Below are 26,700 nucleotides of genomic sequence, written 5' to 3'. Positions count from 1 at the left end.
AATGGTCGCACCTGTGCTTAAGCCCTTTGAATTATATTTTTTATTATTTTTTTTATATTTTTTTTTATTTTTATTAATTTTTATTTATAAAATAATGTTTCATGTAAATATTTAAAACAACGTAAGTATTTTTTAAGGAAAGTCTAAAAGGTAGAAAATAAATTACAGCTTATAAAAAAAAATAAGTGTTAAAAGAAACACTAAAAAAATCACTTTTTAATAATTTTAAAATTTACCCATTTTTTGCCTAAGAAAGAAAAACAATATTTAAAAGAAATAAAATAAAACAAGAACAAATTGAAACCGGAATTTAGTCATTAAAAGAAAGATAGCGTCACCAGCTTTAGCACTATCTTTTAATGTTAACCCTCTTTTAAAAAAAATACTTTTTATTGAACATTTGTTGTTTCTTTCAAAAATTGAGAATGCAGCAAAAAATAAAACTACAAGATAAATAAGACTAAAAGAAACAAAATACAATAGCAATAAATAAAACAAAAACAATCAGTAAGAAAAGGAGAGATATAAAAACCAGGGATGAGCGCAACACGAAGCCCTTTTCTTTCTGTTCCTCTACGTTCTCTTTTCGAAATTGGATTTTTCTCTTCCTTTCTTTTTTTTGTTCCCTTATGCTCTCTTCTTAAAATTGAATTTTTTTCTCTTTTTTTTTTTTTTCTGTTCCCTTATGCTCTCTTCTTGAAATTCAATTTTCCTCCTCCTTTTTACTGTTCCCTTATGCTCTCTTCCCAAAATTCAATTTCTCTCCCTTTTTCTTGTTTACCAGGTGCATATTTATATACACACATTTGTAATATTATTGTGATTTTTCCTTAATGGCGAATTAATTGTCAATTAGAAAAATAGGGAAATAAATGATCTTGATTGAAGAAAAATTAATCAAATCAAAATCATACTTTTCTCTTTAGGAAGAAATTGAATACAATAATCAATATATTATTTTTAATTATTTCTTGTAATCATTGTCATAATGTTGATTCAAATTATTACCAAATAAAATAAAATTTCAAAAATATTCTAAAGTGATCTGTCATGCATTAATATTAATTGCTTATGGGCATTTTTCCAAAAAAATCAAATCCAATTCATCTCATGCGGCACCTTTCCCATTTTATTCATGTGCACCCCTTTTTTTTTTTCCTTCATTTCTTTTTTTTTTTGTTTTTTTTTCTTTTACTTTTATTTTTTTTCTCTTTTCTTCTTCTTCTTTTTTTTGTTCCGTTTTTCATGTTCTTTTTTTTCTCTTCTTTTTCCTTTTTTTTCTTTTAAAATTTTTTTACTTTTTTTTATTCTTTCTTCGTTTTTTTTTTGTAATTACTTTTTTTTTAAATTAAACAAAATAGTAAAATAAAATTAAAAACAACAAAATAACATAAAATAAAATAAATAATAAAAAAATGAAAGAAAATAAATTAAATAGGACAACAATAAAAACCAAGTCTCATTATTTAGTCACCCGGACGAAATTGGGTGTTGACAAAGTGGTTAAAATACTTGTGTAACCAAGAGTGGTGTTAATACTTGGTGTATCCAGAAGTGGTGAGAATCCTTTTGTAACTAGGAGTGGTGCTAATACTTGTAACCAGAAGTGGTGATAATACTTAGTGGAACCTCTTCAGAGTTCTTGAGGGAGAACTGAACATCGCTAAGTTGGAGTGAACCAATATAAAAATACTCCTTGTTCATTGCTATATCTTTCTAATCTTCTCTTGAAAAGCTTTCATAAAACCTAGCATCTGCACAACTATTGTAACAATCTTTATAAACCTTCTTCTAGACGCTGAAGCACTAAACATATTCCTTATGCTTACTATACTATTTTGTTGAACATACCTTTATACGAGTTTTATAAAACTAAAGTTTCCAAATAAACCTTTGATCAAACATATCTTACAATAATTTTCAAACTCTGTATTGCGAACGGATTTTCAAAAACACTATTTAACCCACCATTCTAGTGTTTTCCTGTGGTTTCAAAATGTTTTGTGTATGTTCAAATTTTGATAATACTCTGTATTAGCATTTGAATAATTTGCGTTGCTTCTCATATAAAGCATTAGGTTTTCATTTGTCTTGAGCAAATGTTTAGATGTTATAAGTCAATACTTCTCTTCCTAAAAAGATATTTAGTTTAATACTTATTGTTAAATTTCAAAACTTGAATTACTAGAAAGTCTAATCTCTCTATGTTGTCTTAACATTCATAGTTTTACCATTCTCTTGAGAATAAAAACTATAGTGTACCAAGACTTAATATAAGGAAGCCACCTAGGATTTATTTTTTATTAGGAGTAGTATAACTCTATAAACTGAAAAACATTATTGACGTGCTACATTGTTGTTGCTCATAGAATCAGTAAGCTTGTATATAATAATATGTTGGAGTGTATTTGGGTCTGAGGAGTGGTAATTAAATATATAGCTTGTAGGAGCAATTTGAATTTGGCATGATTGATTAACTTTGTATGTGTAAAACCTGTTTCAAGAATTGTAGTGTCTGTTGATCTCTATAGAAAACTCCTAGAGTTAGACAATGCAGGGCAGAAGTGATACATCTCTACTCAAAACTATGTTCGTGATTGTTTTCCCTGTTTGTATCTTTTTCATGTGAATATATATAATATATAATGAACCTAAGAATTTTTCATGTGGATAGAATGTACCTACTATTGTGATATAATATGCTATGTTTCTAATTAAATTAGAGCCAAAGAATTTGTAATCTGTTTGATGCTTTAAATTCTGTAAGTTTGCTTTTGCTTGCTAAAATGGGATTGAACTTGTGTTGCAAATGTATATTCTATATACAGTACAAAAATTAATATTATTCACAAATTATCAATTCAACTAAGAAAATGAATTTGTTTAAAAATCTATTTTGTAAAAAATAATGTAAGATATTTTATATTAATTCTTAATAAAATGATTGTGCACCACTTGAGAAATAAGTGCAAAAATTAGATTGATAATTTTCAACAAAATTAAAAGAGAATAATGAAACTTAGTTCATGTGTATTATTATTGAAAAAGATTTTACACAATATTTTAATTAAAAAACATTATTTATATGACTTTTAAAATCCTAAGTATAAAACTCAATTTGTTTATCGTCAATAGAGCTATCAAAACAGGTAATCCAGCTCGACCCGGCTCGACCCACCACGGGTTGGTCACTTAGTGAGCCAACCCAATCTGACTCATTTATTAGCGAGTCAGAAAAACTTGAACCCGACCCGACCCACCACGGGTTGGTGGGTAAACGGGTTGGCTCACTAGCCCATTTAATTATATTTTTTTAAAATAAAAAAAATATAAACTTTCTGTAATTTAAATTTAAACAAATTTCACTCCCAAAAAATTATGTTAAAAGACAATTCAAAATAATAATAAAAAGTACAATATAATCCAAATGTCATCCAAAAACAAACACAAAAAACATACAAATAAGTTTCTTATATTCATCATTTTTTGTCTTTCGGTAGCCTAACTCAAAAGAACTCCATGGTTAAGCGTCCTTAGCCTAGAGTAATTATGGGATGTGTGACCTTCCGGGAAGTTTTCTCGGAAAGTGTGTGAGTGAGGACAAAGCACACTGGAAAGCCTCGTGTTGATGTATGGGGGCAGTCAGCAGTCCCTGTAAGTTGTCGGGGCGTTACAAATGGTATCAGAGCCTAGCCTCTCCCAGTACGGTGTGGTTCGAGGACGAACCAGACGGAAGCTGGTGGGCATGTGACACCTGGGCACTGACGAGGGCGGGGAGTGATCACCGGTGCAAGAGGCATGGTGCAGGGGGCACGGACAAGGAGCGGCTCCTGGCAGGCTTCCAGTGGAAGGGGTACATGGACGAATCGAACATATACCGGAATGAGAGGGATCTAGAGACTGTATAGGTATGAGACTATACGGTTGAAGGATAGCTTAAAGGAATTGATTTGGCTACTCATATCAACAAATGCATTTGCTTTTATTTCCCATACACAAAATTTCATTCACTCATCTTTTCTCACATGGACCCCACTTCCCACTTTATTTGACTTTTCAAACTAAAACATTCCTTCCTCTCACCAAAGTCACGTAAACACTCCTCCTCCTCCCTCATGCAATTAATGCTACGGTCCATACCTACATCACACACTATTTTCTTTTGTTTTCTCCTTACCCAAGCTTCACACCCATACGTAAACACACCCAAGTCACACAATGCATTTTTCTTTCTCCTCTTTCCTCTGTTTCCAATTTACGTTAACTTTCATCAACACCCTTCTCCATCTTTTTTTTTTTATCTTCAACCCTTATTTAACGTATCCTTCTTTGCTTCCAAGGACCCTTCAAGCTTCCCTCTTCACGGTTGTTGCTCCTCTTGCAGCCCCTTTCTTTTTCTTTGCCAATTTCATGTTCTTCCTTTATGATCTTATTATTCCCATACAACCAAGCTTCTTCTTTCTTCACCATTTCATCAACCCCATATACCCCATCTCACAAAAACATCACTTTCACTCCTCTCATACTCATAACTCACTCTTTTCTCTTCCAACAATGGGAGAGAACTCTCAATACCCTCCTACCCACACTCTTGGTCAAAGAGTGTAGATAAGCATCCCACAAAAATATTGTAATTCATACATGGTAATAAGGAAACAAGATGCACACAATATAACATGATTTTAAGTGTACCCATAAAACTTTTTCATACACATACATCACCCCAAAGTGCCTAAAACATGTATACCCATTTTAACAACAACACTTTTTGAAAAGCCAACATATAAAGATCAAGGTATACCCATAACTACAAAAAAAACGAAAATCACTATATATATATACAACCCAAAGTATACCTCTTCACAACCCCATTTTGAAAATGCATGAAAAATAATCATTCTCCATACAACAACATGAAACTAAACACAAAAAGAGAGAGCATGCCTCAACATATTAACTTTAAATTCAACACAAAAGAAAGAAAGCATGCATCAATATTATCATGTTACCCTCTACCCATCATACACCATATTATATCCCAAGTTAAACCCCTTACTCTCCACTTTTACGTAACCACTTCTCTCATTCACTTTTTATTTTATTTTTTTTTTCAATTAAACCAAAATCCACCTCACCCACCTTTCACACCAAAATTATTTGTTTTTCGGTAGCCTAACTCATAAGAACTCCATGGTTAAGCATGCTTAGCCTAGAGTAATTATGGGATGGGTGACCTTTCGGGAAGTTTTCTCGGAAAGTGTGTGAGTGAGGACAAAGCACACTGTAAAGCCTCATGTTGATGTGTAGGGGCAGTCAGCAGTCCCTGTAAGTTGCTAGGGCGTTACAAATGGTATCAGAGCCTAGCCTCTCCCAGTACGGTGTGGTTCGAGGACGAACCAGACAGAAGCTAGTGGGCATGTGACACCCGGGCACTGACGAGGGCGGGGAGTGATCGCCGGTGCAAGAGGCATGGTGCAGGGGGCACGGACAAGGAGCGGCTCCTGGCAGGCTTCCAGTGGAAGGGGTACATGGACAAATCAAACATACACCGAAATGAGAGGGATCTAGAGACTGTATAGGTATCGAACTATACGGTTGAAAAAGGAATTGATTTGGCTACTCATATCAACAAATGCATTTGCTTTTCGGTAGCCTAACTCATAAGAACTCCATGGTTAAGCGTGCTTAGCCTAGAGTAATTATGGGATGGGTGACCTTCCGGGAAGTTTTCTCGGAAAGTATGTGAGTGAGGACAAAGCACACTGAAAAGCCTCGTGTTGATGTGTGGGGGCAGTCAACAGTCCCTGTAAGTTGCCGGGGCGTTACATCTAACACTTACAAGGTGAGATATATCCTGTAAAGACTCTTATAAGCACTTAAAACACTTTAAGCTTCCAACTTCAATGATACTCATTCTCTCCTAACTGAGTATGGGTTGTTTGCAGAAGATACTTTGATACTCAAGTCAGTCAAGTGCATTAGTGAGTAATAAATGCAGTAATTAATGAATATAATCAATGTATCTCGTAGAATGTATTATTTATACTATTGTTTATGAATCTTTGCTTAGGCCTTACGTAGATGGGCTAATGCCACGTGTGACCTAATTATTTGCTAATTTTAAGTTAGCCCTTTTCTCTTTAGCTTAATTGTGGATTATCATGACTAACATTATATATGGTTGAAATGATCTCGTTCCAGTTAAATATATGTAAGTTGGGTACATGTCAACTTAGTAGGTCAACATATATTTAGCCAAAAGTATATCTTATGTCATCATATTCGAGTTGTACTTAAATACCTATTGTTCACATTCATTTTACACCATGAATTAGTACACTGTATTAGTTAGAGAAATAAGTCAAATAAAATATACTATATTCACTAGTGCAAAAACGTTGATTAACGTCACCCCTTAGACTTCGGTTAGGGGTAAGCTCGACGTATATTGATGACCGGTGGCATTTTCGTAAATAAGTTGGCCATATAGACGTCAGTTAGGAGGTGCACGGACGTCTATAGTCTTTTATACGTCGGGGCTGTCCTAATTGACGTCTCTATGTCTGGCAGGTGAGTGAAAAGTCATTTCTTTCAGACATATAGACGTCAGTTGGACGGGGCCCCAATGTCTATATGGAGGAAATTAATGGCTATTCACCTACCAAGTCAGACATATAGACGTTAGTTAGGATAGCCCCAACGTCTATGTCTGCCAAGTTGATGAATAGTCACTCTTTTCTACCTTGTAAACGTCAGATCCCGCCAAACTGACGTTATATGGCGAACATTAATGGTTATTCACCTACCTGTCAGACCTATAGACGTCGATTGTGAGATACCCGAGTCTATATGTCTGTCAGGCAGGTGAAAAGTCATTCTTTTCCATCATATAGACGTTGGATGCCTCCACACTGACTCTATAATCATATATAAACGTTAGTGGCCTTAGTAGTCGATGTCTATAAGCCCCGCGAATATTAATTTTTAAATCATAAAGACATCAGATTAGTGAGGTCACCGATGTCTTTTCCATTATAGACGTCGGGCTCATGTGCAACCGACCTCTGATTTCTTGTTAAAACAGTGATTGCAAACCAGCAGTTTTGTGCACTTCATCGTCTTCCTTGACTTTTCTCTCTGCTCCATTGAATTTACAGGTGCGTTTAATCTCTTTTTATATGGTTAAACTTGCTTTTAATTCGATTAAAGTAATCTTTGATGTATTATCTTTTATTTGAACCGATTAAAATGTGTTTTCGTTGTGTTTTGGTGCGGTTTTTTCTTGTGTCTTTGGGTAGCGTAGTGCACCTTCTCCCTTTGTTAGTTTCCTCCTAAGAAAAACTTACGTTTTCTGGATCTCTCATGACATTCCAACCTGAAGACGAACCTGGGTCATTGCATAGAGCCATTCCCATTGCCAATGAAAAAGTAAACGGTGAGAATACGGTGTCACCGTATGTGAGAATACGGTATCACCATATTCTCACCGTATTCTTTTTCGTTGGCGGTCAGAGCGGACCTAGGCAACGACTTAGGTTCGTCTTTGGGTTGAAATGCCATGAGAAATCCAAAAGACGCAATTTTTTCTTACGAGGAAACTAGCAAGGGAAGGAGGTGCTACTACGTTACCCAAAGACACGAGAAAAACTGCACCAAAACACAACACTTCATAGACGTCGGTTAATGTAATGACTGACGTCTCTAGTGCCCATAAACGTTGGGTAATGCTATGTTTGACGACTTTATAAACGTCGGATGTGTCATTGAACCGACGTCTAGGGGTACCCTTAGACGTCAGTTAGTGTAATGTCTGATGTCTTTATAGACGTCGAGCTTTGGCCTAAACCGATGTCTATAGCAACGTCGCACCTGCAGAAATCCAACGTCCAATTAACATCACCGTAAAGACGTCAGTTCGTGAGCTAACGTTAAAAGCCCAAAATAATTGACGTCTAAAGCCCATTCTACGTTACATAAGTGACATAAAATTTTTTTGGTAATACATGCATAGTTATTGAAATGGTTTTGTATTATTTATAATCAATTTTAATTAATGTTAAATTATTTATCATTTACATTTTTTGGTTAGAGAAAATATTTAAATTTAAAAAGATAGAAAATAAAATTCAATTTTCCTTATAGATGCTCTTTTATCCTGCACTATCTTTTTTTTCTTATTTCTTTCGTAAACTAAACGGGAATATTTTAGGATATGATTGTTCTTAATTCCCTTCTGTTTATTTATGATTATATTTCATGTTTTCATTTTCTTCTTTTCATTTTCGATATTCAAACTTTTATATTATTGTAAGCTTTATCTTTTTTAAAAATATTTATACAAAAAAACAATGTAAAAAGAAAACAAACTTTTTTAGTGGTTTCATACAAATATTTAAAAACAAAAAGTAAACTAAAAAATGATAGTTTTGTAAGTTAAAAAATGGAAAATAAAACTAAACAAGACCCTCATGTTTTTTTTCCTTTCTATTCTCATAGTAATTTAATATCAAAACAAAACTTTTGCAGAAAAAAGAATAAAAATAAAACAGAGGGTATTGAAGTAGAACCAAAAACACTTCTATCTGATTCTCAAAACCTGAAAACACAGACTCTGTAGACATCAAATAGCTCAACCCCACCTTTTCTTTTTGAAAAAACACGTAAAACGCTAGAAGCTAGTTTTTGCCAATTCCTATGAATAAATTTTCGTTCAATCTTATCCTACATTCAATACAGATTTTAAGTTCAATCAATTCAGAACAAACACATCCATAAACTTTTGCCACGCGTTTCAACTTTTTTATTTAACCAAACAGTAATTTATTAAAAACTGATAATAAATTTCTTTTCCATCAACCTTGTTTTCAATTCAAATAAGTTCATCATATATATATATATAATCATGATGAAATTACATCACATTAATAAATAAAAAATTCCATTATAATAAAATATGCATGGTTTAAAATCATTCCATTAGTCTTCTTTCAATATATGCTTAATTTGGTTTGGACACTGTGACATTATTATTAGAAAACTTCCTCTTGAATTTGAAAATCAATTAATTAATATTATATTTAATACACACAATTTATTTAATGATGATGGAAACATGCACCATTATCTTTAATTGTTTTGTTTTAAACAATTACTTAAATTTAAAAACTAATGTAATTGGCAAAACAATCGCCATAGTTAAGCATTACTACCAAGTATCAGGATTAATTAATAATTTGTATGATTAATTATCAATGATGTTTAATTAATAAAATAATTATGATACCGTGTATATCTCTTTTTTATTTTTATTTACGGTTGTGCAGAGAGAACGGTCACTGCCCCACTCTACCCGAATACAGCTATAAGTATAAGAAATAGCTGCTAAATGGGTTTCAATGATAGTTCAAATTTTGCCCAGAAAATTTCTCGCTCACTCCTCACACCAAGAGCAGGAACAAACCCTCTCTTTTGGTTTCACAATCAAGTAATGTTAACTGCTTTCGATTCTTCTTTTTCATTTTCGTGTTTTTCAATTGAATTTGATGCATTTTATTTTTGTCATCAGTGATTTTCTTTCTCTTATCTTTGCTCTTAATTTGAACAAATGCCTTTTGTTTCTGTTCGCGTTTCAGATTTAACTGAATCTGAATATTTATTTGCTCAATACTGATAGAAATGTCTATGCAGTATGCATAAATGATAGATAGAACCCCTAATTTTAAGATAGGGTCTGTTTGGTTCAGAAACAAGAACTTTTTGGGAGTGTTTTATACTGTGGAAAAGAGTTTGGGAAATTGATGGCAAGTAAAACGATTCAATATTCCACAATCTGTGTTCTGTTTGAAAAAATCTGGCAGACAAACGAGCGTTGAAGGAGAAAATGAATTGTTTGGACAACTTGTTATGAACAGCGAATAAAAGCAATAACCACAACCATCCAATGTTAGAAGAATATTCAAAGATTCATTTATCTTGGAATTAGAATAATGCGTTTGTTATCTGTGGTGCTGTGTTTATACCCCTTTTTTTTCTAATATATTTTAAGAAGATAATGTTGCAAGATGTGTGTATTTTTTGTGTGTTCAAAACTTGAAAAGCATTCAACAATTGTAACTAAAGAGAATGGGATTATGCTGCACACACCGGGAAAAGGGGTTAGTTTCGGCCACATAAATTTTAGGAATATTTTGATTCTGTAGTCTACTTGAAAATCAACTTGTTCTTTTCCCATATGGTTTATTGACCAAAGTACATTGAAAATCCACCAGAAACTGGGAAATTTTAATCATTCTTCTTCACCAATTCAGTTTGGAACAGAAAACTTTACTTTAATGTCTTCTTTTGATTTCAGTTTATCGCTTTCAAAAACCCACTTTTTAGTTTAAAGATATTTAAAAGATAAAAGCTTTTTCAAATGTTACTTTTCCATTCGAATGTTTCTGTATGCCTAAATATCTGCAGTATTAGTTATTCTAAAAATTTCACAATAACTAATTTTCTTACTTTTTAAGTAAATATTATTCTTTAATATATTTTCAAACTAATTGTTTACTCATTCCAAGTCAAAGTAATGTATATTTTAAAAAGATGATATTATTATAATAAAATTATTTAGAATTAATATATTTATAGTTATTTTTAATACGTTGTAACGATGTTGGGTTTTAAGGTTTAGCTGTTTTAGTAATACTTTTGGATTTGAATTAAGAAAATATTTGACTTTACAAAATTGTTTTTATTAAAAAATAAGTTTAAATCGAACTTAATTTTTACAAAATAAGAAGACAGTTCACTTATTGATCTGAAATTTTCAATACACCAATATTACATACTTAATAGGTAAAATTTATTTTTAATTGATATAAGATTTGTAACATTCTTTTCTTAAGACATGCATATATTATATGTAAAAATATATATTTATAAGTAGTTTAATAGTAATTTGATAGCAACTGTTAGAATAAATTTATTCTATATTAAAGGAAGAACTTGAGGGTTCATCCTAAAAATTAAGATTGCCGTCACTTATATAATAATTAAATAAGAATTAAACTTACTAACTTAAAAGCTGTAAGTTTATAAATTAAATAAACCCAGCAAATAGAATCAAATCCATCGTTGCAATTCACGTTTTCTTAATTTGAAAAATGAGAAAGACAACTGTACATTTAATTATTTATTTTGATGAGAGATACCTTTTAATGGATGGTGAGGAGTAATTGAATTTTGTAAGAATTATATTAAACGTTATAAATATACTCTCCATTTTGAAGGCAAACACACTACGAATCTATGAGTGATGTGATTTGTGTCGATTTGGATCGCTGCTAAACCGTGGTGGTGCAAACAATAGTGTTTGTACCTTCCTCTTTCTTTGGGCACGCGTGTTCTTTTTGATTCGTCAACCCAAACCTCCATTATTGTTGTCAGGAACAAAAAACACGACCACTATATCTTCAATTCTATCAACAACACCCTCACTGTTTTATTATAAATATTTTATTTTCTGTCTGGCTCCATAACACATGGTTGAATACGCTTCCAGAACCAACCATAGCCACCATAATCAAGGTTTTGCCATGGAGGCTCATTCCATAGATGGTGTTTCTTCTCAAACTGACTCCAAATTGTACGATGATGATGGCCATGTTAAACGAACAGGTAACCGTTTGATTTAATCAATTTGAACTGATGTGATAATTTCTATATGATATAATATTTGATCGGTTGGTTATTAACTTATTATGATTATGAGATAGGCACCGTTTGGACTACAAGCTCCCACATAATAACGGCAGTGGTGGGTTCAGGAGTGTTGTCTTTAGCTTGGGCCATGGCTCAAATGGGCTGGGTCGTTGGGCCTGCCGTTATGATCTTCTTCAGTGTTGTTACGCTTTATACGTCGGCGCTTCTCGCTGATTGTTATCGCAGTGGTGATCCCGTTTCTGGGAAGAGAAACTATACTTTCATGGATGCAGTTCAAACCATTCTTGGTAATAAATATACACATTTATTATGATTAGTTGTACTATTATTATCATATAAACCTACCTTCCTTTTCAAAATATGTAGATATGAAAAGATAAATCATGTTGTGCTTTCTACTCCCTTAAGCATTATCATCGATCATATTCTTATAAACATTTTTATTTTTCAAAATTTTTAAATATTTATTAACTTTTTTTATACGAAACCCATGATTTTTAACTGTATTTTGAGTAGTGATATTTGAACGTTTTATATCCCTGTTAGCATTTATAATCCTTTTTATTTATTTTCTGTATTTTTCTCATTTTTTCTAAATAAGTCTTAACTGAAAATTGGGTTCAACTATATTTTCTTTCTTTATTAGTCATGACCCATCCTTTCTGACTATACCAGCATGATTGATTGCACAGTTGACTCGAAGTTTCAAAGACATACGTCTGTTGGTTGAATTTGTTGAAATAATTTGGTGTGCACGAATATTTCTCTGTATCAATTTCGTAATTTGACTTATTGCCTCATTATATATTATTCTATCTTTTTTCTTGTTTTTGTTATACACTCACAAACATGAAACTAGAACATACACCTTAAAATAGAAAGGACAACCTTGTGCTGTCATTATTGACTTGTAGTAGTTCAAATAATATTTGACTTTTGAAATGGAAAAAATAAGGTGAATTGTTATTATCGATTTTGCAGGCGGGCACTATGATACCTTTTGTGCGGTAGTTCAGTACTCAAATCTATACGGCACCGCTGTAGGATACACAATTGCAGCTTCTATTAGCATGATGTGAGTCACCACTTATATTATCTTCAAATCATTAATAATTGAAATTTAGTTTATTTACTAAAATTATCCACAGAATAACAAGTTAACAGTGAACTTTATTTTCAAATAATCTTGAGATTCAAGTTTTCACAGATTTGGCAAAAATAAAAACTAAATTTATAAATAATGATACTTAAACAACATTTTTTTTTACAACATTTGAACATTATCTACGTACCATTTTGTGATTGGTCTATGGTGGTGTTTATGATTATTATTATTGATTGTGGAATAATTTTGAACCAATCATAAAGTGATACATAAATCATGTTTAAATGTTATGAAAAAATATTATCTATCCATAAATTTATAGACACGTTCGAATTTTCATATACAAATTGACATTTTCTTCATGCTAACTAAGGCAATTCAGAGTCAATTATTTCAAATATGAACGTTGAATTACAAATAACTTTAAATAAGAAGCTTATTAATGTGACAGTCTATCAGATTATTTATAAAAATTCAACTTTTTAAAACCTTCTTTTCTGGTTATGGGGTAGATTTATTAATTAAGGAAAAGAAAGAATTTATGTTGCAGATTATTTATTACATTGATTCGTCTATAGCTTACGTCTAATATTTATCAAATTCTATTAGGCATACTAACATTATGAAATTAAAAAAAAGTATTAATTAAAACTTAGTCTCTCTTATTTTAACTAGATAACCTAAATATTGTTTGAATAGTCAACAATATTAACAACATTTGAGCATCTTCTTATCATTTGTTCTTTTCTTTTTTCAACTTGGAAGACTGCTTTTTATAAAGAGCACATGTTTTTTTGTCAAACTTGGAAAACTGCTTTATATAAAGAGTTGAGAAAAGAGTAATTGTAAGATATATTCTTCCTGTTAAGAAGTTGACTTCAAATTTTCATCTTCAAGTTTCTGTTTATTTAAGTAGAGATATAGAGATGCATTAATCACACTTCATGCTTAATTAAATATTTTGTAAGGGTGGACAAAAAACCCAAATTTTGAGATCTAATCTATATTAAATCTAAATTTATATTGCTTCAGGTAATGGATTTGTCCCTAATCCAAATTCATATTTTTGGATTTTAAATCTAATTCACTTAATTAGATTTGAATTTCTTTTGGATTTTGAAAATCTAAAATTAATTTGTGTTTAAGTTGAGTCAAGACAATTAATGTCCAGATTGAACCAAGTTAATTCGGGTTTAGGGTTAACATAATCAACTTGGGATGTGCATTGAGTCGAACTAATCCAAAATAAAGATATAATCAAATCAGTCCATGTAAAGTTGACTTTGCCTAAATTGAAGTTGAGTCAAATTATTTTTTACCAAAGTTAATATCTGAGTCGGTTTGATCTATATCACATAGATATAATAGTTAGGAATATTAGATTAAGATTTAATTTAATTAGCAAAGTGGGTTTAATTTATATTTAGTCTGTTTTAAATTAGATTGAAAAACAAATTAAAACTAGTTTATCTAGTTAAAATGTATCTGAAGTATAAATCTAATCTATTTCATTAGATCTATATTGGATTTAAAGTGGATTTTGAAAAATTCAATTCATACACACCCTCAATATTTTCTCTTCTTTAAACATAATAGTTGACGTAATTTATGAAACTTAGATAAAAAAATGCTTTTATTCAAATTAGAGTAAAACATAATACTGCACGTAATAAATAGCCTTTTAAAAAGTATATAAGACATGCAAAATTCTATATTAACACAAAAACAACTTGAGCGTGTCTTTTAGCATATCTTTTTATGTTGACAAAAGCTTTAGAAAATCTTTTTGGCAAACATAAGACGAATACATTTCTTATAACACGAAATAAATTTCTAAATATAACGTTATCTTATCTATGTGAATATCTTATTAAGCTTTTGTTTATAACACAAAACAAAGATAAAATAACACAATGTATTATATTGTTTGATAAACAAAACACCTGCATCTTTTATTTTATATACAAAACATATTTATGATTTATACTTTATTATTTAATAACACTTAATATGTTTAAGTATATGAAATGAGTATTTGCGATCATTAAAAACAACTATTTCTATTACCTTAATGGAGTCAAATGCATGTGTTGACATCAATTTTAAAATACTTAAAATTTAATAGAATATACAGGTGCGTTGACGTAAATTTTTATTACAATTTTTTTTTAATAATCACTTAAAAATATTTAATAGAGTCAAATGATGTCTCATATGACTCTTAACATTAGTATTTAATATAAGGAGAAAAAAATTAAATATTTTTTAAAAGAGAAAATACATTTATGAGTTAAATAATAAAATTTATTACTGAAATGAAAATTAATTGAATTGTGTAAAATTGTTTATATAAACAATGTTGAGTTTTTTTCATGTACGAAACCAAATTTTTACATGCTAAGTAATCTTTAAGTGATACTATAATTTAAACTGTATTTGTACCAAACAGAAGTTAGTAACATATATACTTTTTTTCCTTTTGTATATTTTTATACAATTTTAGTAAGAATAATTTTAAGTCATTATTAAAATTTTATTTATTAAGCTTTTTAATGATGTAAAAATTGCTTCTCAAAACAATTAATATTAATAGTAATATTTATTGCCTTTTAAGGCAATTTTATTTCGGAAAAAACATGGAATATGTAGATTTGTGATTCTATTACCTGAGTCATTGGCAATATTAATTGTAACCATATGGTTTGTTTGAATTTAAGTGGTATATGGTTTTGACAGGGCGATAAAAAGGTCCAACTGTTTCCATTCAACAGGTGGAAAAGACAAGTGCCTTGTGTCGAGCAACCCATTCATGATCAGTTTTGGCATAATCGAAATTGTATTCTCTCAAATTCCAGATTTTCATAAAACATGGTGGCTCTCCATTATTGCGGCAATCATGTCCTTTGCCTATTCCATAATTGGCCTCGCTCTTGGAATTGCCAAAGTTGCAGGTTATATTACTACGTTTATTTCTTTAATAGAAGCAGTGTTAAAAAAAAAGGTTAAATACATATTGTTCTTATATTTTAATTATTGATTTATTAGTCTTTAAACTTTTAAAAGATATGTGAACTTAGTTATTTTATTAATTTTATAACGTATTTAAATATTAAAAAGAAGAAATATCACATTATTAAGTTTAAATATATAAAATAAAAAAATACAAGTTTTTAAATACTGGAAGACTGGATTTATCAGTTTAGAAGTACAAGAATCAAAGGTAATTTTGAAAAAGAATATTTATTGTTTAATTGGTTCTTGAACAGAAACGGGTACTTTCAAGGGTAGTCTCACAGGAATCCGGATAGGAGCTGTTTCAGAGGCCAATAAAGTATGGGGAGTTCTTCAAGGTCTTGGTGACATAGCCTTTGCTTATTCATATTCTCAAATCCTCATTGAAATTCAGGTTCATCCTTATCTGATTGAAGTGTAACAAGAAAATAAATTTTATCCAAAAGTAATTAAATATTGTTGATTACACAGGACACAATAAAATCTCCACCATCTGAGGCAAAAACAATGAAAAGAGCCGCAAAGATAAGTATTGGTGTAACAACAACATTTTATATGCTTTGTGGTTTCATGGGTTACGCTGCTTTTGGGGACGACGCACCTGGGAACCTGTTAACTGGATTTGGTTTCTACGACCCATATTGGCTTGTAGATATTGCTAATGCTGCTATCGTAATTCACCTTGTTGGAGCATACCAAGTCTATGCTCAGCCACTATTTGCCTTTGTCGAGAAATGGGCTTCAAAAAGATGGCCCAAAGTTGATAGAGAATACAAAGTTCCCATACCTGGCTTTGCATCTTACAATTTAAGCCCATTTAGATTAGTTTGGAGAACAGGATTTGTTATCATAACCACTATTGTGGCAATGTTGCTTCCATTCTTCAATGACATCTTGGGACTTCTTGGAGCACTGGGGTTTTGGCCTTTAAGTGTTTTCTTCCCTGTAGAGATGAGTATCAAACAAAAGAAGATCCCAAAATGGAGTCAGAGATGGATAGGTATGCAAATATTAAGCTTTGTCTGCCTCGTAGTGTCAGTTGCAGCTGCTATTGGCTCAGTTGCCTCCATCGTCGTTGATCTTCGGAAATACAAACCTTTCCATGTAGATTATTAATTAAGTAAATCCCATCCACCTCCTCCTTGCCAATGCTAGAAACTGTTTAAGGCAATGGTAGTTGTTTGAATATCTTTTATCTTAGTAGTGCTATTTCAATGTCATCCTTGCTACACGTCTAAGCAAAAGTTCGACACGTTTTCAAATCCCCTCTTCCTTTCATCTAAACATGCTGAAATACAAAAATTATACGAAACTCTACTACAAACTTAGATTTTATAGGAAGGTTTTGAAATCAAAACTGCTATTGCAAAACAAACAAGCTTGTGCGAAGGAGTGCATGGAACTTTACCACATTCTGATGTCAATCCACAACTGGAACTATATTATATTCAGGAAACTATATACTATATCACAAGTAATAAAATTAAAAAATTAACTAAAAACAGACTGCTCATGAGATCTCCTCACTCGACCGAAATAATGAATTGAATTGACAAATGCCCACAAAAAGATTTTATAACAGAACATATTGCATAAGCATCGGTATAGTAAACCCAACAACCCCCTGGAAATTACATCGATTACAAATTACTTCCCCGTGTATCCTTTGGACATCCTGATGCCACACAATAAATTGATTTTTTATCATTGATGCCACAGAACTTTAATCGAAAGCAATAAGCAGTGGGAGAGGCAGCTGAAACGGGGTGTGGTTACCTTTCATCAGAGTGGCCAGAACAAAACTGCATGGACGTTGTTCAGTTCGTCTAAGATTAGAAAAGCTCTTCTGAATTGAACTTATTCCATGCTTCCTGTAATAAATTGTCAAACTTTTCAGCAATAAAATAAAGGCATGCAGTAGTATTTATTTTTATTTCGATTACAGACAAGTATAAACTGAAAAAGAAAGTACCCTACTAAAACTAGTCCAATTTTTAATACATGCAAGTCAGAAGCATCATGAGACTAAAACCTTTTGTTTTAGTACAGTTAATTGGCAAATTACACATGCTTCAACGTTGTCTATGTTGTCTATGTAGATGAAAATCCTACTATGTGCAAGCAACACATGACGCAACACCCACTGGCTGGACTAACAGGAACATCCAGCAATGCAATGGTAGACGCCTGTTGGTAAAGTGCACACATGTAATGGAGCAATGGATACCATTTTTTTAAGAGTAATTGCAACCATTACAACATTCCCTCTATTATTATTAGGTGAATTGCTTGAATATCCACCCAATATTAAAGAGTGTGTTAAAAAATGCGTAACATTTTTCTTTCCAATTTCTCTATTCAAATTATGTCATTAAAAAATATCATTGAAACAAATCTCCCAGATAACTGTTGTAGAACAAAATAGAATTCCGTTATATATTGTTTTTCTACTGGCTTAATTATATTTAGTCTCTAAAATTTAAAATAAATATTGAAAAAAAATCATTTTACACAACTTCGTATGTTTATTCTCTAGAGAAAGACAGATTTAACATATATGGTGATGTGACACAAAATCTGTCACGTGTACACTTCTGATTGCCACATCACTTCTATTAACATTTTGTGAAACTGTAAGGACTATTTTTTTTTTTCAATTTAGGAGAAAAAACAGATTTATCTGAAATTTCTCGGACAAAAACATAATTAATGCTTTTAATGCTTTTATATTTTTATCAAATTTGGCATTTCTAAGCAGACATGACAGAAAAATGCCTGAGATGCCTATATATAAAATAAATCAATTAATTCAATCATTATTTCAGAACGTAGACCATCATATATGACAAGATATAATGCTAATCTTTATTAACAGTAGACTATATATACGCATTTCATTTGACCAAAATGGAAACCCACATTTGGAAGTAACTTGAAGTAAGAGTAGCCTAATTTTATTTTTATTTTTTTTGCCATTGACCTCTCTTTATGAAGCATAGATTATTCTGTACGTATGAATGACATAAAAAAAGGCTTGAAATACCTTGAGTAGATCAAAAACCTTCTCAGCAATACATTTTTGTTGTATAGTAGCACCCTTCTGTTGCACTTTATCAGGATGAATGCACAATGTAGCTTTCCTGTAAACCTTTCTGACCGCTGCCGCTGTAATCAAATCAGTCAAAGAAACTGGCTGCCAACCACATTCAGGCCACAGAACCTGATCATTATTCATAAAGAAAACAAGTTAACACAACAAAACACAAATATAGAATAAAAATACTGATCCCTTAAAAAAATAAAAAGTAAGAGACCATTAGTGTAGTCTGCTTAGATTTAGAAGTAGGAACTTTTCAGTGATAAATTTTGGAAATATAGCTTTTCGTGTATTAGATATTAGATAGTAATTACAAGAACATCATTCGAATGTGGTGCTAAATCAACCACTTTTGTTAAAATATGTCCAATATTAGTAAAGATCTGATAGGAAATGCTAATATTAATAGTATTAAACAAGGAAATTGAAATACTGGGTGATCCTGTAATGAGCAGTAGTTACAAAACCAATGAAATCAGTTCCGAAATATAGAATCGGTGCATGCTTGGTTCAACTTGCCTTACAGAAACAATAGCTTATTTTTGCACACTTATAATGAAATTTCTTAAAAAAAAATTCTGAAAATAATCTGTTACCAAATACCCACTACTCTTCTAACCATAGGAGTATACTGGGTCATATGAGGCCCAGCACACCATATCTTAAAAGTTGAGCTCATGAGTTAATATAATAAATAAAGTGATAGCATAAACTACCAAACTTCCACATGTTCATATAGATAAGGAACAGAGAAATTCAGATATTTTTTTCAAGGTGTGTGTAGAAAGTATATACATATTGTAAGGTGGAAAGCAAAGCACGCAAGTTCCCCTCTTTTCCTGCAGCCCAGCGCTTAATTTCGAAATCCAATGTTTCACCGAGCCTCTGAAATCAATGTAGAGATAAGATTAGATGATAAATATACAATCATGTCACCATAAAAACTCTGAAAAATCAACCAAGAAGTAACATCCGACTAACCAATGTCACCTACATAAAAAGATCCGCTTCATTGTATGTTAAATTATATAAAGGTGAGAAAAAAGAGACGATATCCCGTCTCAATTGTCCCAATTGATAAAACAAGTTTTGGATGGAAAATAGGTATAGGTTTATGGTAATCTTTAAAGAGAAAAATAGACGAAACAAGCTGTTAGCTTTAATGTAAACTAGAATCTGACAAACAAGATAACACAATTTAATAGGAAATCAGAATGTTGGATAATCAATTGACTCTTGTATTGTGCATCACTGATGTAAAGAGGCCAACAAGAATGAAGGGATATCTATTGTGCATGAGCAGTGAGTGCAATGCAAGTGTTTCTCAAAGGAAAACAAGAAAAGGAACTGCTTACATGTTTCTCAGCTTGCTCTCTTTGAGTTTGTAGGTCCCGTTGATTCTTCTCAGCCAATGCTTTAGCCTTGTGTAAAATGACCATGATCAGTTGCAATAAAGAAAGACAATTAAAAATATTTCTCAGGAATGCACATACTTCCCTATATATTCAATGTCAAGTTGATTTGAGAATAGTACATTGATCACCTATTCTTTAACAAAAATGAAAAAGAAATCAATCCAAGGCAGAAAATACAGTAAGGCATACCGCTCGATCCTGAGCCCTCTGCTGGCGTTCCAACCTGGCTTTTCGTCTTTCTTCACTTTCCCCTTCAACTTCCTGAAACGCTCCAGATGATGATGGAGCAGCTTCAAACCATAGAAAAAAGGGACAAAAGGAGCTTCCGTAAGTAGAGACCCAAAAATGCCAGTGAATTTTGAATATATATTTACAGCTAAACCAACCTCCAAAAATTGAGGAGAGATCATCAACAATATTAGTGGATGACGATGCTTTCTTCATGCTTGAAGACACACCTGAAGTTTTTGACTGAAATTGGGCATCAAATACAGGGTCCTGAAAGCAAAGATGCCCGCTACACTAGTTAAAAGAAAAATAATAATACCATGCTAGGATTACGATCACGCATGTCAGTTATTCTTTTTATTTGCAACATGGAAATATTTTAATACTTGTCATTTTTTTATAATTCTTCTTTATTTAAAATGGAAAGGAAAAGAACAAAAAATAACAAACCAATAAACAAGACATCCGATTTTGAGGATAAATTTTCTATGCTGGAAAAGGACCGAATACCAAATCCAGGAGCTGGCCACTACATATAGTATAAAAGATGTTTGACACAAATAATAGGTACTCACTGAAGTGCTGGACCTAGGAGGCCTGGGAACACTGTTTGCTCGTGCACCTTTGCTGAAGAATGATTCAAGATCATTGTCATTTTGTTGTTGGTTCATCCTTACAGCAGCAGCAGCTCTTTCTCGAGCCTGCACAGCAGCTCTTTCTCGAGCCTCTGCAGCAGCCCTTTCGACCGCAGCACGTTCTTGTTTAACTCTTGCCTCAGATTCAGCTCTTGCAGCTGCAGCTTGTTCCCGCACTTCCCTCTCTTTTGCCTCTGCTGCAGTCTTCTCAGCCCTTTCCTTTGCCTCAGCAGCAGCCCTTTCACGGGCTTCAGCTTGTACCCTCTGAACTGCAGCCCTTTCAGCACGCTTCCTAGCTTCTGCATTAGCTCTCCCAACAGCAGCCCTCTCAGCTCTTTGGCGAGCTTCAACAGCTGCTCTTTCACGCGCTTCTCTAGTAGCTCTTTCTACAGCCTGTCTAGCCATTTCTCTTTCTCTCTCAAGTCTCTGTTGCTCTCTTTCTTTCTCTTCCATTTCTTTCTCACGTCTTCTTTCCTCTCTCTCCTCTCTCTGCTTTTGCTCCCAATCATGATCTAGCCTTTCCTGTTTTCCTCCATCCTCTGTCACAGCTCTGCCATCTTGTTCCAATTGGACAGGTTCCTTGCTCTTAACAGCTTTCGTATTTTCCCTCTCCCTAACTTCCTTTGCGTGCCTAAATTTAGCTTCTGCTTTATCCATAGCCACTTTCATCGCTGCAGCAGCTGAGTTCATCTCTAATTCTTTACCAGCAAGACCATTTCCATGTTCATTGTCATTACCAAGACTCCTGCCCATGGCAAAATCTTCAAGTTCATCAAACTGAAATGCAGAAGAAAATTTGGCTGCAGCAGGAGTAGATTTAGGACCCTGAGAAAATTGAGTGGAACTTGGAAAAGAAGAAAATTCACTATCCTTTCTGACATTGGCAGAAGCAGATGAACCTCCTCCCGACTTGAGGATATGTACTGGTCGCGGAGGAGGAGGTCTTGAAGGTGGTGGAGCAGCAGTTGGCTGAGTAAAAAGAGGAATCTCTGATACCGTCAGCCATACATCATCATTTGATTCAAAGTCCTCTTCATATTTCGGAGTCATATCTGCCTGTGCATTAGCCGGTTTAAAACCATCATTATCATGTGAAGGGGACCTTTCACCATATGGTTTGGAAGAATTGGAGGAATATGTAGGCATGTCAAATGCAGCCTGATGAAATTCCTGATCATTATCAAAAAGAATCGTGTTTTGTGTTTGTCTCTCAGGACTCCTCACAGATGATACGCCACTTGATTCTTTATCACTGGTTGTATTTGGGGAGCTACTACCCTTTGTGCTATTTCTCTCTGCTGAGAATGCAGGCACAGAATTTCCAAGTCCACCAAAGGGATTAATATCATCATATACTTCACCATTAGAATTTGACATACTATCATTTTTTGTGCTTCTAGAACTACTAAATTTACTAATTTCTCCCAATGGGTCTGTAAAGTATGTTGAGGATGCATCCATTGGGGCTGAAGTTGGTTCAAACACTTTGAAAGGGTCATATGTTTCACTAGAAGCCGTTTTAGAAGAATTGATAGTAGGTTGTGATGACAAATCAATATTAGGAACGGTCCTGTGAATAAAACAATATTCAAAAACGATTACAATGCATCAAGAATATGTAAAGATACGGGATTGTGTCGTCCCTTCTATTATGCTCATTCCCTTCACTTCCATTTATTCAAATGAGATGCCAAGCAAGTAACAATAAATTCATAAGATCTATGCTCACTCCTTCATTAGACCTGATCCCATCATGAACCAGACAAAATGAAGGATCAACTTCCAAGATAAAAATGCACAGCAAAGGAAACTTATTACCAGATATCCAAGTTTACTATTGAAATCGTCACCCTTGAGAAATAATAATAAAAAAAAAAAGAAAACTGAGCCTTTTAGGAGAGAGGGGAAGGGGCAGTTACTTAGGACAGTTAGATTGTCAGAATATATGGAAATATTTTACCGTACCTTAGAATAACTATAGATTATTCTCTAGAATAGTAACCATATTTCTTTATTTATCATGGTTTGGTTCCCTAATTAGATAGAATTATATTATAATTAGTGAAATAATGGCTAGAGGAAACCGGTTAACTCTGAACTTGAGCAGATAGACTTCACTTCAGAAACAAAGGGCTGTCACTAAGTCAGCGTAAAACAGAGTATGATAGCAATTTTAGCAAGATTGAGAGAAAATGACTTAGTAGTATAATAAATGGGAAAAATGTTATACCACAGGTTTTAAGTTTAAATATTTGGGTTCGAATATTACAAAATGATGGAGGACGTAATGAAGATGTCACACATAAGAAATAAACAAAAATGGTTAACATCGAAAAGGGCATTGAGGGTTAACTATGATTGCAAGGAACCAACCAGCTCAAATTCTTGTTATACTGCTGTGTGTTTGGCTATCTATACTCTAATATTGAATAGCAGGATTGGTAAAATTGAAAATGTTTCAAATGGACGAGTTGTCACACGATAAAGGATAGGAAATTAAATAATTGTATACAAGTAATAAGGAGACACTGGTGATACTGACTAAAAAAATAACAAAATCATTTGAGGTGGATTGGAGTATTTTTGTTCTCAGATTCTGTTCAATCCTTTCAACCAATAAAATCAGTCTCCAGGTTACTTCTTAGATCCTAACAGAACATAATCCTCCCAGAGTGTAAGGGTTCTAATAGAGATTTGGATGTTATGGGATGCCTGAGTCCCATCACCTAGTATGGATGCTCAGTTAAGTATTTAAGTATTTGGTTCTCCCCCCTTAATACCTAACTTTTGAGGGTAGGTTCCCTCAGTGTTTGGATGCTTAGCAGGTTCTTAAACTTATGCAGTAATTTAAGTAAATGATTTTATATAGATCACTAATGCTCTATGTGTGAAAATGTTCTGACACAACCCAAGTTTGCCTACCTATAATACCCAATTTGAAAATGTCACGAAAATAATCCACGGAATAAAATAAGTTCATTGGTGCATCTCCTACCTTTCCTGAACTAATTTTCGAGCTTCATTCAACTGTCTACTTTAATGAATGAAGTCAGCAAGTATAACTAACTACACCTGACCTTTCAAACTATGTCGTGAACCCTTAACAGACAACTTGATAGATTACCGCAAAAATTTGATATCTTCAAACCAATAACCTCAGCCTAATATTTCAAAATACAAAAGACATATAAAGTGTAATTAAGAGGATTAATTCACAACCGACAATCGTCAGCTCCTAGAAATAATACACCTGAATCCTCATTGTCAAACAGATAGTCTGTGCAAATATAGAAGAAAAACACATAATCAGAAAAAAAATAAATAAATATACCCGTTCCTCTCCAAATCAATCCAGTAATATAGGCATACTTCAGAATATCTACTTCAATTTCTGGCAGTCAAAATGAATTGATAGCAATGTTCGTTCCTATCAGTATATAAGTAGGCTTGTGAACTACGAGTCTAAATTCTTTTGCAATGAAGACCAGCAAACTATTACCACGGGCAGAGAACTTTTATACTCCTGGGTGTGATCTCTAAGTTATGGAATAATTCTAAAGGATGAACTATGAAAAGACACTAGATGATATTCGGATATTCTACATATACACAAACAATAAAAAATCCACACCCAATTATTTGTCTTCACTACACAAGTTAATTTAAACACAATCCTCGGACCATTATTATTGTTCTTAAATTACTTAATTCACTAACAGAGCAAGCTAAGAACCAATACTTTTGCAAAAACACTTTTTAGACTCCTCGGCATGTTACATTCAACTATTCAAGGAAGAAGAACTTGAAAGAATTGAAACTCCCTCCCTATAGTTTTTCTGGCCGTGCCTATATTTTTCTGGTATTTTATTTCAAGTGGTCCATAAATTATATAGTTAACAAAAGCTTCTTTCTCTCCTCAATTACATTACCGTCACAATCTCAGTTCTCCACGCCCTTTCAGAAAACAAATAGATTGTTCCAAAGATCAATAAATAAACCTCAACTCCTACTATCAACATGCACTGGCTCAAATTAAATAGATTCAATTACAGACACGTAACATACCCATCAGTGGAAACCTTGCTGTTTCCGAATCCAGGGATCAAGTCATCAAAATCCGCGACACCTCGCTCTTCCTTCTCCGAAGGCTTCGATTTACCTAACCCGCCGAGAAGATCATCGAACGCGGCCGTAGCGAAAACGTCGCCGTAGGAGAACTTGGAGGAGCTCTTGAGGCCGGGAACGCCGTCAAAAATGTCGTCGTCGTCGTCGTCATGCATCGGTTTGTCGTAGACCGGTTTGTCATGAGCCGGGAGGTTAACGGACTTGGAGCGGAAATCGGCGGAGCCGCGAAACATGGAGTCGAAGTCATAGGACGCGTCTGACTTGCCACCGCCACTGAAGAGATCGTGAAAGGAAGCGGCGTTGACGGAGTCGTGGCCAGCCAAAGAATTGGAAGCTCGAGCGGACCGCGAACCTAAATCGAAGTTGAGAGAAGATGAATTGTTGGATGAAGCTTTAGATGCTGCCATTGGCGCCGATTTTCCTTGGGGTTTGAACCCGAAATCGTTGGTTAAAAGACCATCGAAATCGTTCATCGAGAGAGAGAGAGAGAGAGAGAGAGAAAGATCTTGTGTGCGATGGTATCCTCCGCGTACGGTGCTGGATCCGCGGGAGAGTTCGGTGAAGAGAGAACGTCACAGAGGATACAAAAAATGATACAAACTAACCTGCGTTTCACTTTAACGTCTTTTTTTTCTTAATTAATTTTTTATTTATTTATTCTCCTTTCATCTTCTGCTTCTTGTTGGTTAATACTGCCTCAGTTAGGTCGTCTTCTTCTTGCTTTGTCTCTTCACTTGTTCTGCTTTTCCAACTGTATTAAAGAATTTGCATCATCACAGTATTCTTCAAATTCTGTTTACTACTATTTTGGGATCGAATCATGATGTTATGGATTCTTGTCACAGTTAGAAATGAAAGAAAGAAAGCATGACACGTTCTTCGGATTTCAAATTTTATATTATTTCGGTCAATTTTTTTTAAATTGAACTCTTCTTCACGTTGATTTTACAATGACAAATTGGTACCACTTGAAAAAAAAAATTGAAACACAGAAAAATTAAAAAAAAATTATAATCGAATCTAAACTAACTTAAACATCATATATTTAACAGGTATAACTAATCAGTTAGAATATTTAATTAGAAACAAGGAAAATTAAAAAACAAAAAATTACTTAAATACACACTTGAGCCATCCAAAACACAATATTTTAGTTAAGGAAATTATTTTTCTTACAATACAGTACATACTAAGTTGTATTTTTTAGAAAGGAACAAGTTTAGTAGAAGAAACTAACACTTAATTAAGTTTTAGATTACTGTTAAAAGAAAAACAAGTTTTGCTGGAAGACACTAATACTTAATAAAATTAAGAGTTTTTTTAACAATTTTTTTATTAACGTTTATAATTTGTGATTGGTCTGCTTAAATATTTGTC

At 32.9% G+C, this 26,700-nt stretch overlaps 2 protein-coding genes across 8 annotated transcripts; one reads left to right on the top strand and one right to left on the bottom strand.

Annotated features, from left to right (window-relative positions):
- Window positions 1–9,329: 9,329 nt before the first annotated feature.
- LOC106761891 (amino acid permease 3-like) lies at window positions 9,330–17,061 on the top strand. Its single transcript, XM_014645492.2, has 7 exons — window positions 9,330–9,484; window positions 11,546–11,661; window positions 11,760–11,993; window positions 12,688–12,781; window positions 15,548–15,762; window positions 16,078–16,217; window positions 16,295–17,061. Exons 1-7 carry the CDS (start codon window positions 9,396–9,398, stop codon window positions 16,937–16,939), a joined length of 1,533 nt encoding a protein of 510 aa, XP_014500978.1. The 5' UTR covers window positions 9,330–9,395; the 3' UTR covers window positions 16,940–17,061.
- LOC106761890 (auxilin-related protein 2) lies at window positions 16,240–26,154 on the bottom strand. 7 transcript variants are annotated; one of them, XR_002667735.1, is made up of 9 exons: window positions 25,264–26,152; window positions 21,139–22,768; window positions 20,722–20,833; window positions 20,513–20,625; window positions 20,276–20,341; window positions 19,716–19,805; window positions 18,867–19,043; window positions 17,600–17,694; window positions 16,240–16,981 (listed from the first exon to the last, which is right to left on the bottom strand). XR_002667735.1 is itself a non-coding variant. In XM_022780599.1 (8 exons), the coding sequence occupies exons 1-8, from the start codon at window positions 25,794–25,796 to the stop codon at window positions 17,656–17,658; spliced, it is 2,760 nt and encodes a 919-aa protein (XP_022636320.1). In that variant the 5' UTR covers window positions 25,797–26,151; the 3' UTR covers window positions 17,244–17,655. The 7 variants fall into 7 exon arrangements, 2 of the variants coding, with proteins under 2 accessions (XP_022636320.1, XP_014500977.1); XR_002667738.1 differs by having other exon boundaries at window positions 16,240–16,766; XR_002667736.1 differs by having other exon boundaries at window positions 16,974–17,111.
- Window positions 26,155–26,700: the final 546 nt, after the last annotated feature.

The sequence above is a fragment of the Vigna radiata genome, chromosome 5, assembly GCF_000741045.1.
Source record: "Vigna radiata var. radiata cultivar VC1973A chromosome 5, Vradiata_ver6, whole genome shotgun sequence".
NCBI classification, from domain to species: Eukaryota; Viridiplantae; Streptophyta; class Magnoliopsida; order Fabales; family Fabaceae; genus Vigna; species Vigna radiata.
The sequence above is the reverse complement of the archived record's forward strand: the minus strand, read 5'-3'. Positions and strand labels throughout refer to the sequence as shown.

What these genes read in the sequence shown, in the direction of transcription:
- LOC106761890 (XM_022780599.1), bottom strand. Translation starts at nt 25,796, where the DNA reads ATGAACGATTTCGATGGTCTTTTAACCAACGATTTCGGGTTCAAACCC. An exon ending in AGCAAGGTTTCCACTGATGG is followed by an intron (nt 22,769 to 25,263) that starts GTATGTTACGTG and finishes TTTTATTCACAG; the next exon opens with GACCGTTCCTAATATTGATT. An exon ending in AGGTTTTTGATCTACTCAAG is followed by an intron (nt 17,695 to 18,866) that starts GTATTTCAAGCC and finishes AATTTATTACAG; the next exon opens with GAAGCATGGAATAAGTTCAA.
- LOC106761891 (XM_014645492.2), top strand. Translation starts at nt 9,396, where the DNA reads ATGATAGTTCAAATTTTGCCCAGAAAATTTCTCGCTCACTCCTCACAC. An exon ending in TGGAATTGCCAAAGTTGCAG is followed by an intron (nt 15,763 to 16,077) that starts GTTATATTACTA and finishes GTTCTTGAACAG; the next exon opens with AAACGGGTACTTTCAAGGGT. An exon ending in AAATCCTCATTGAAATTCAG is followed by an intron (nt 16,218 to 16,294) that starts GTTCATCCTTAT and finishes TTGATTACACAG; the next exon opens with GACACAATAAAATCTCCACC.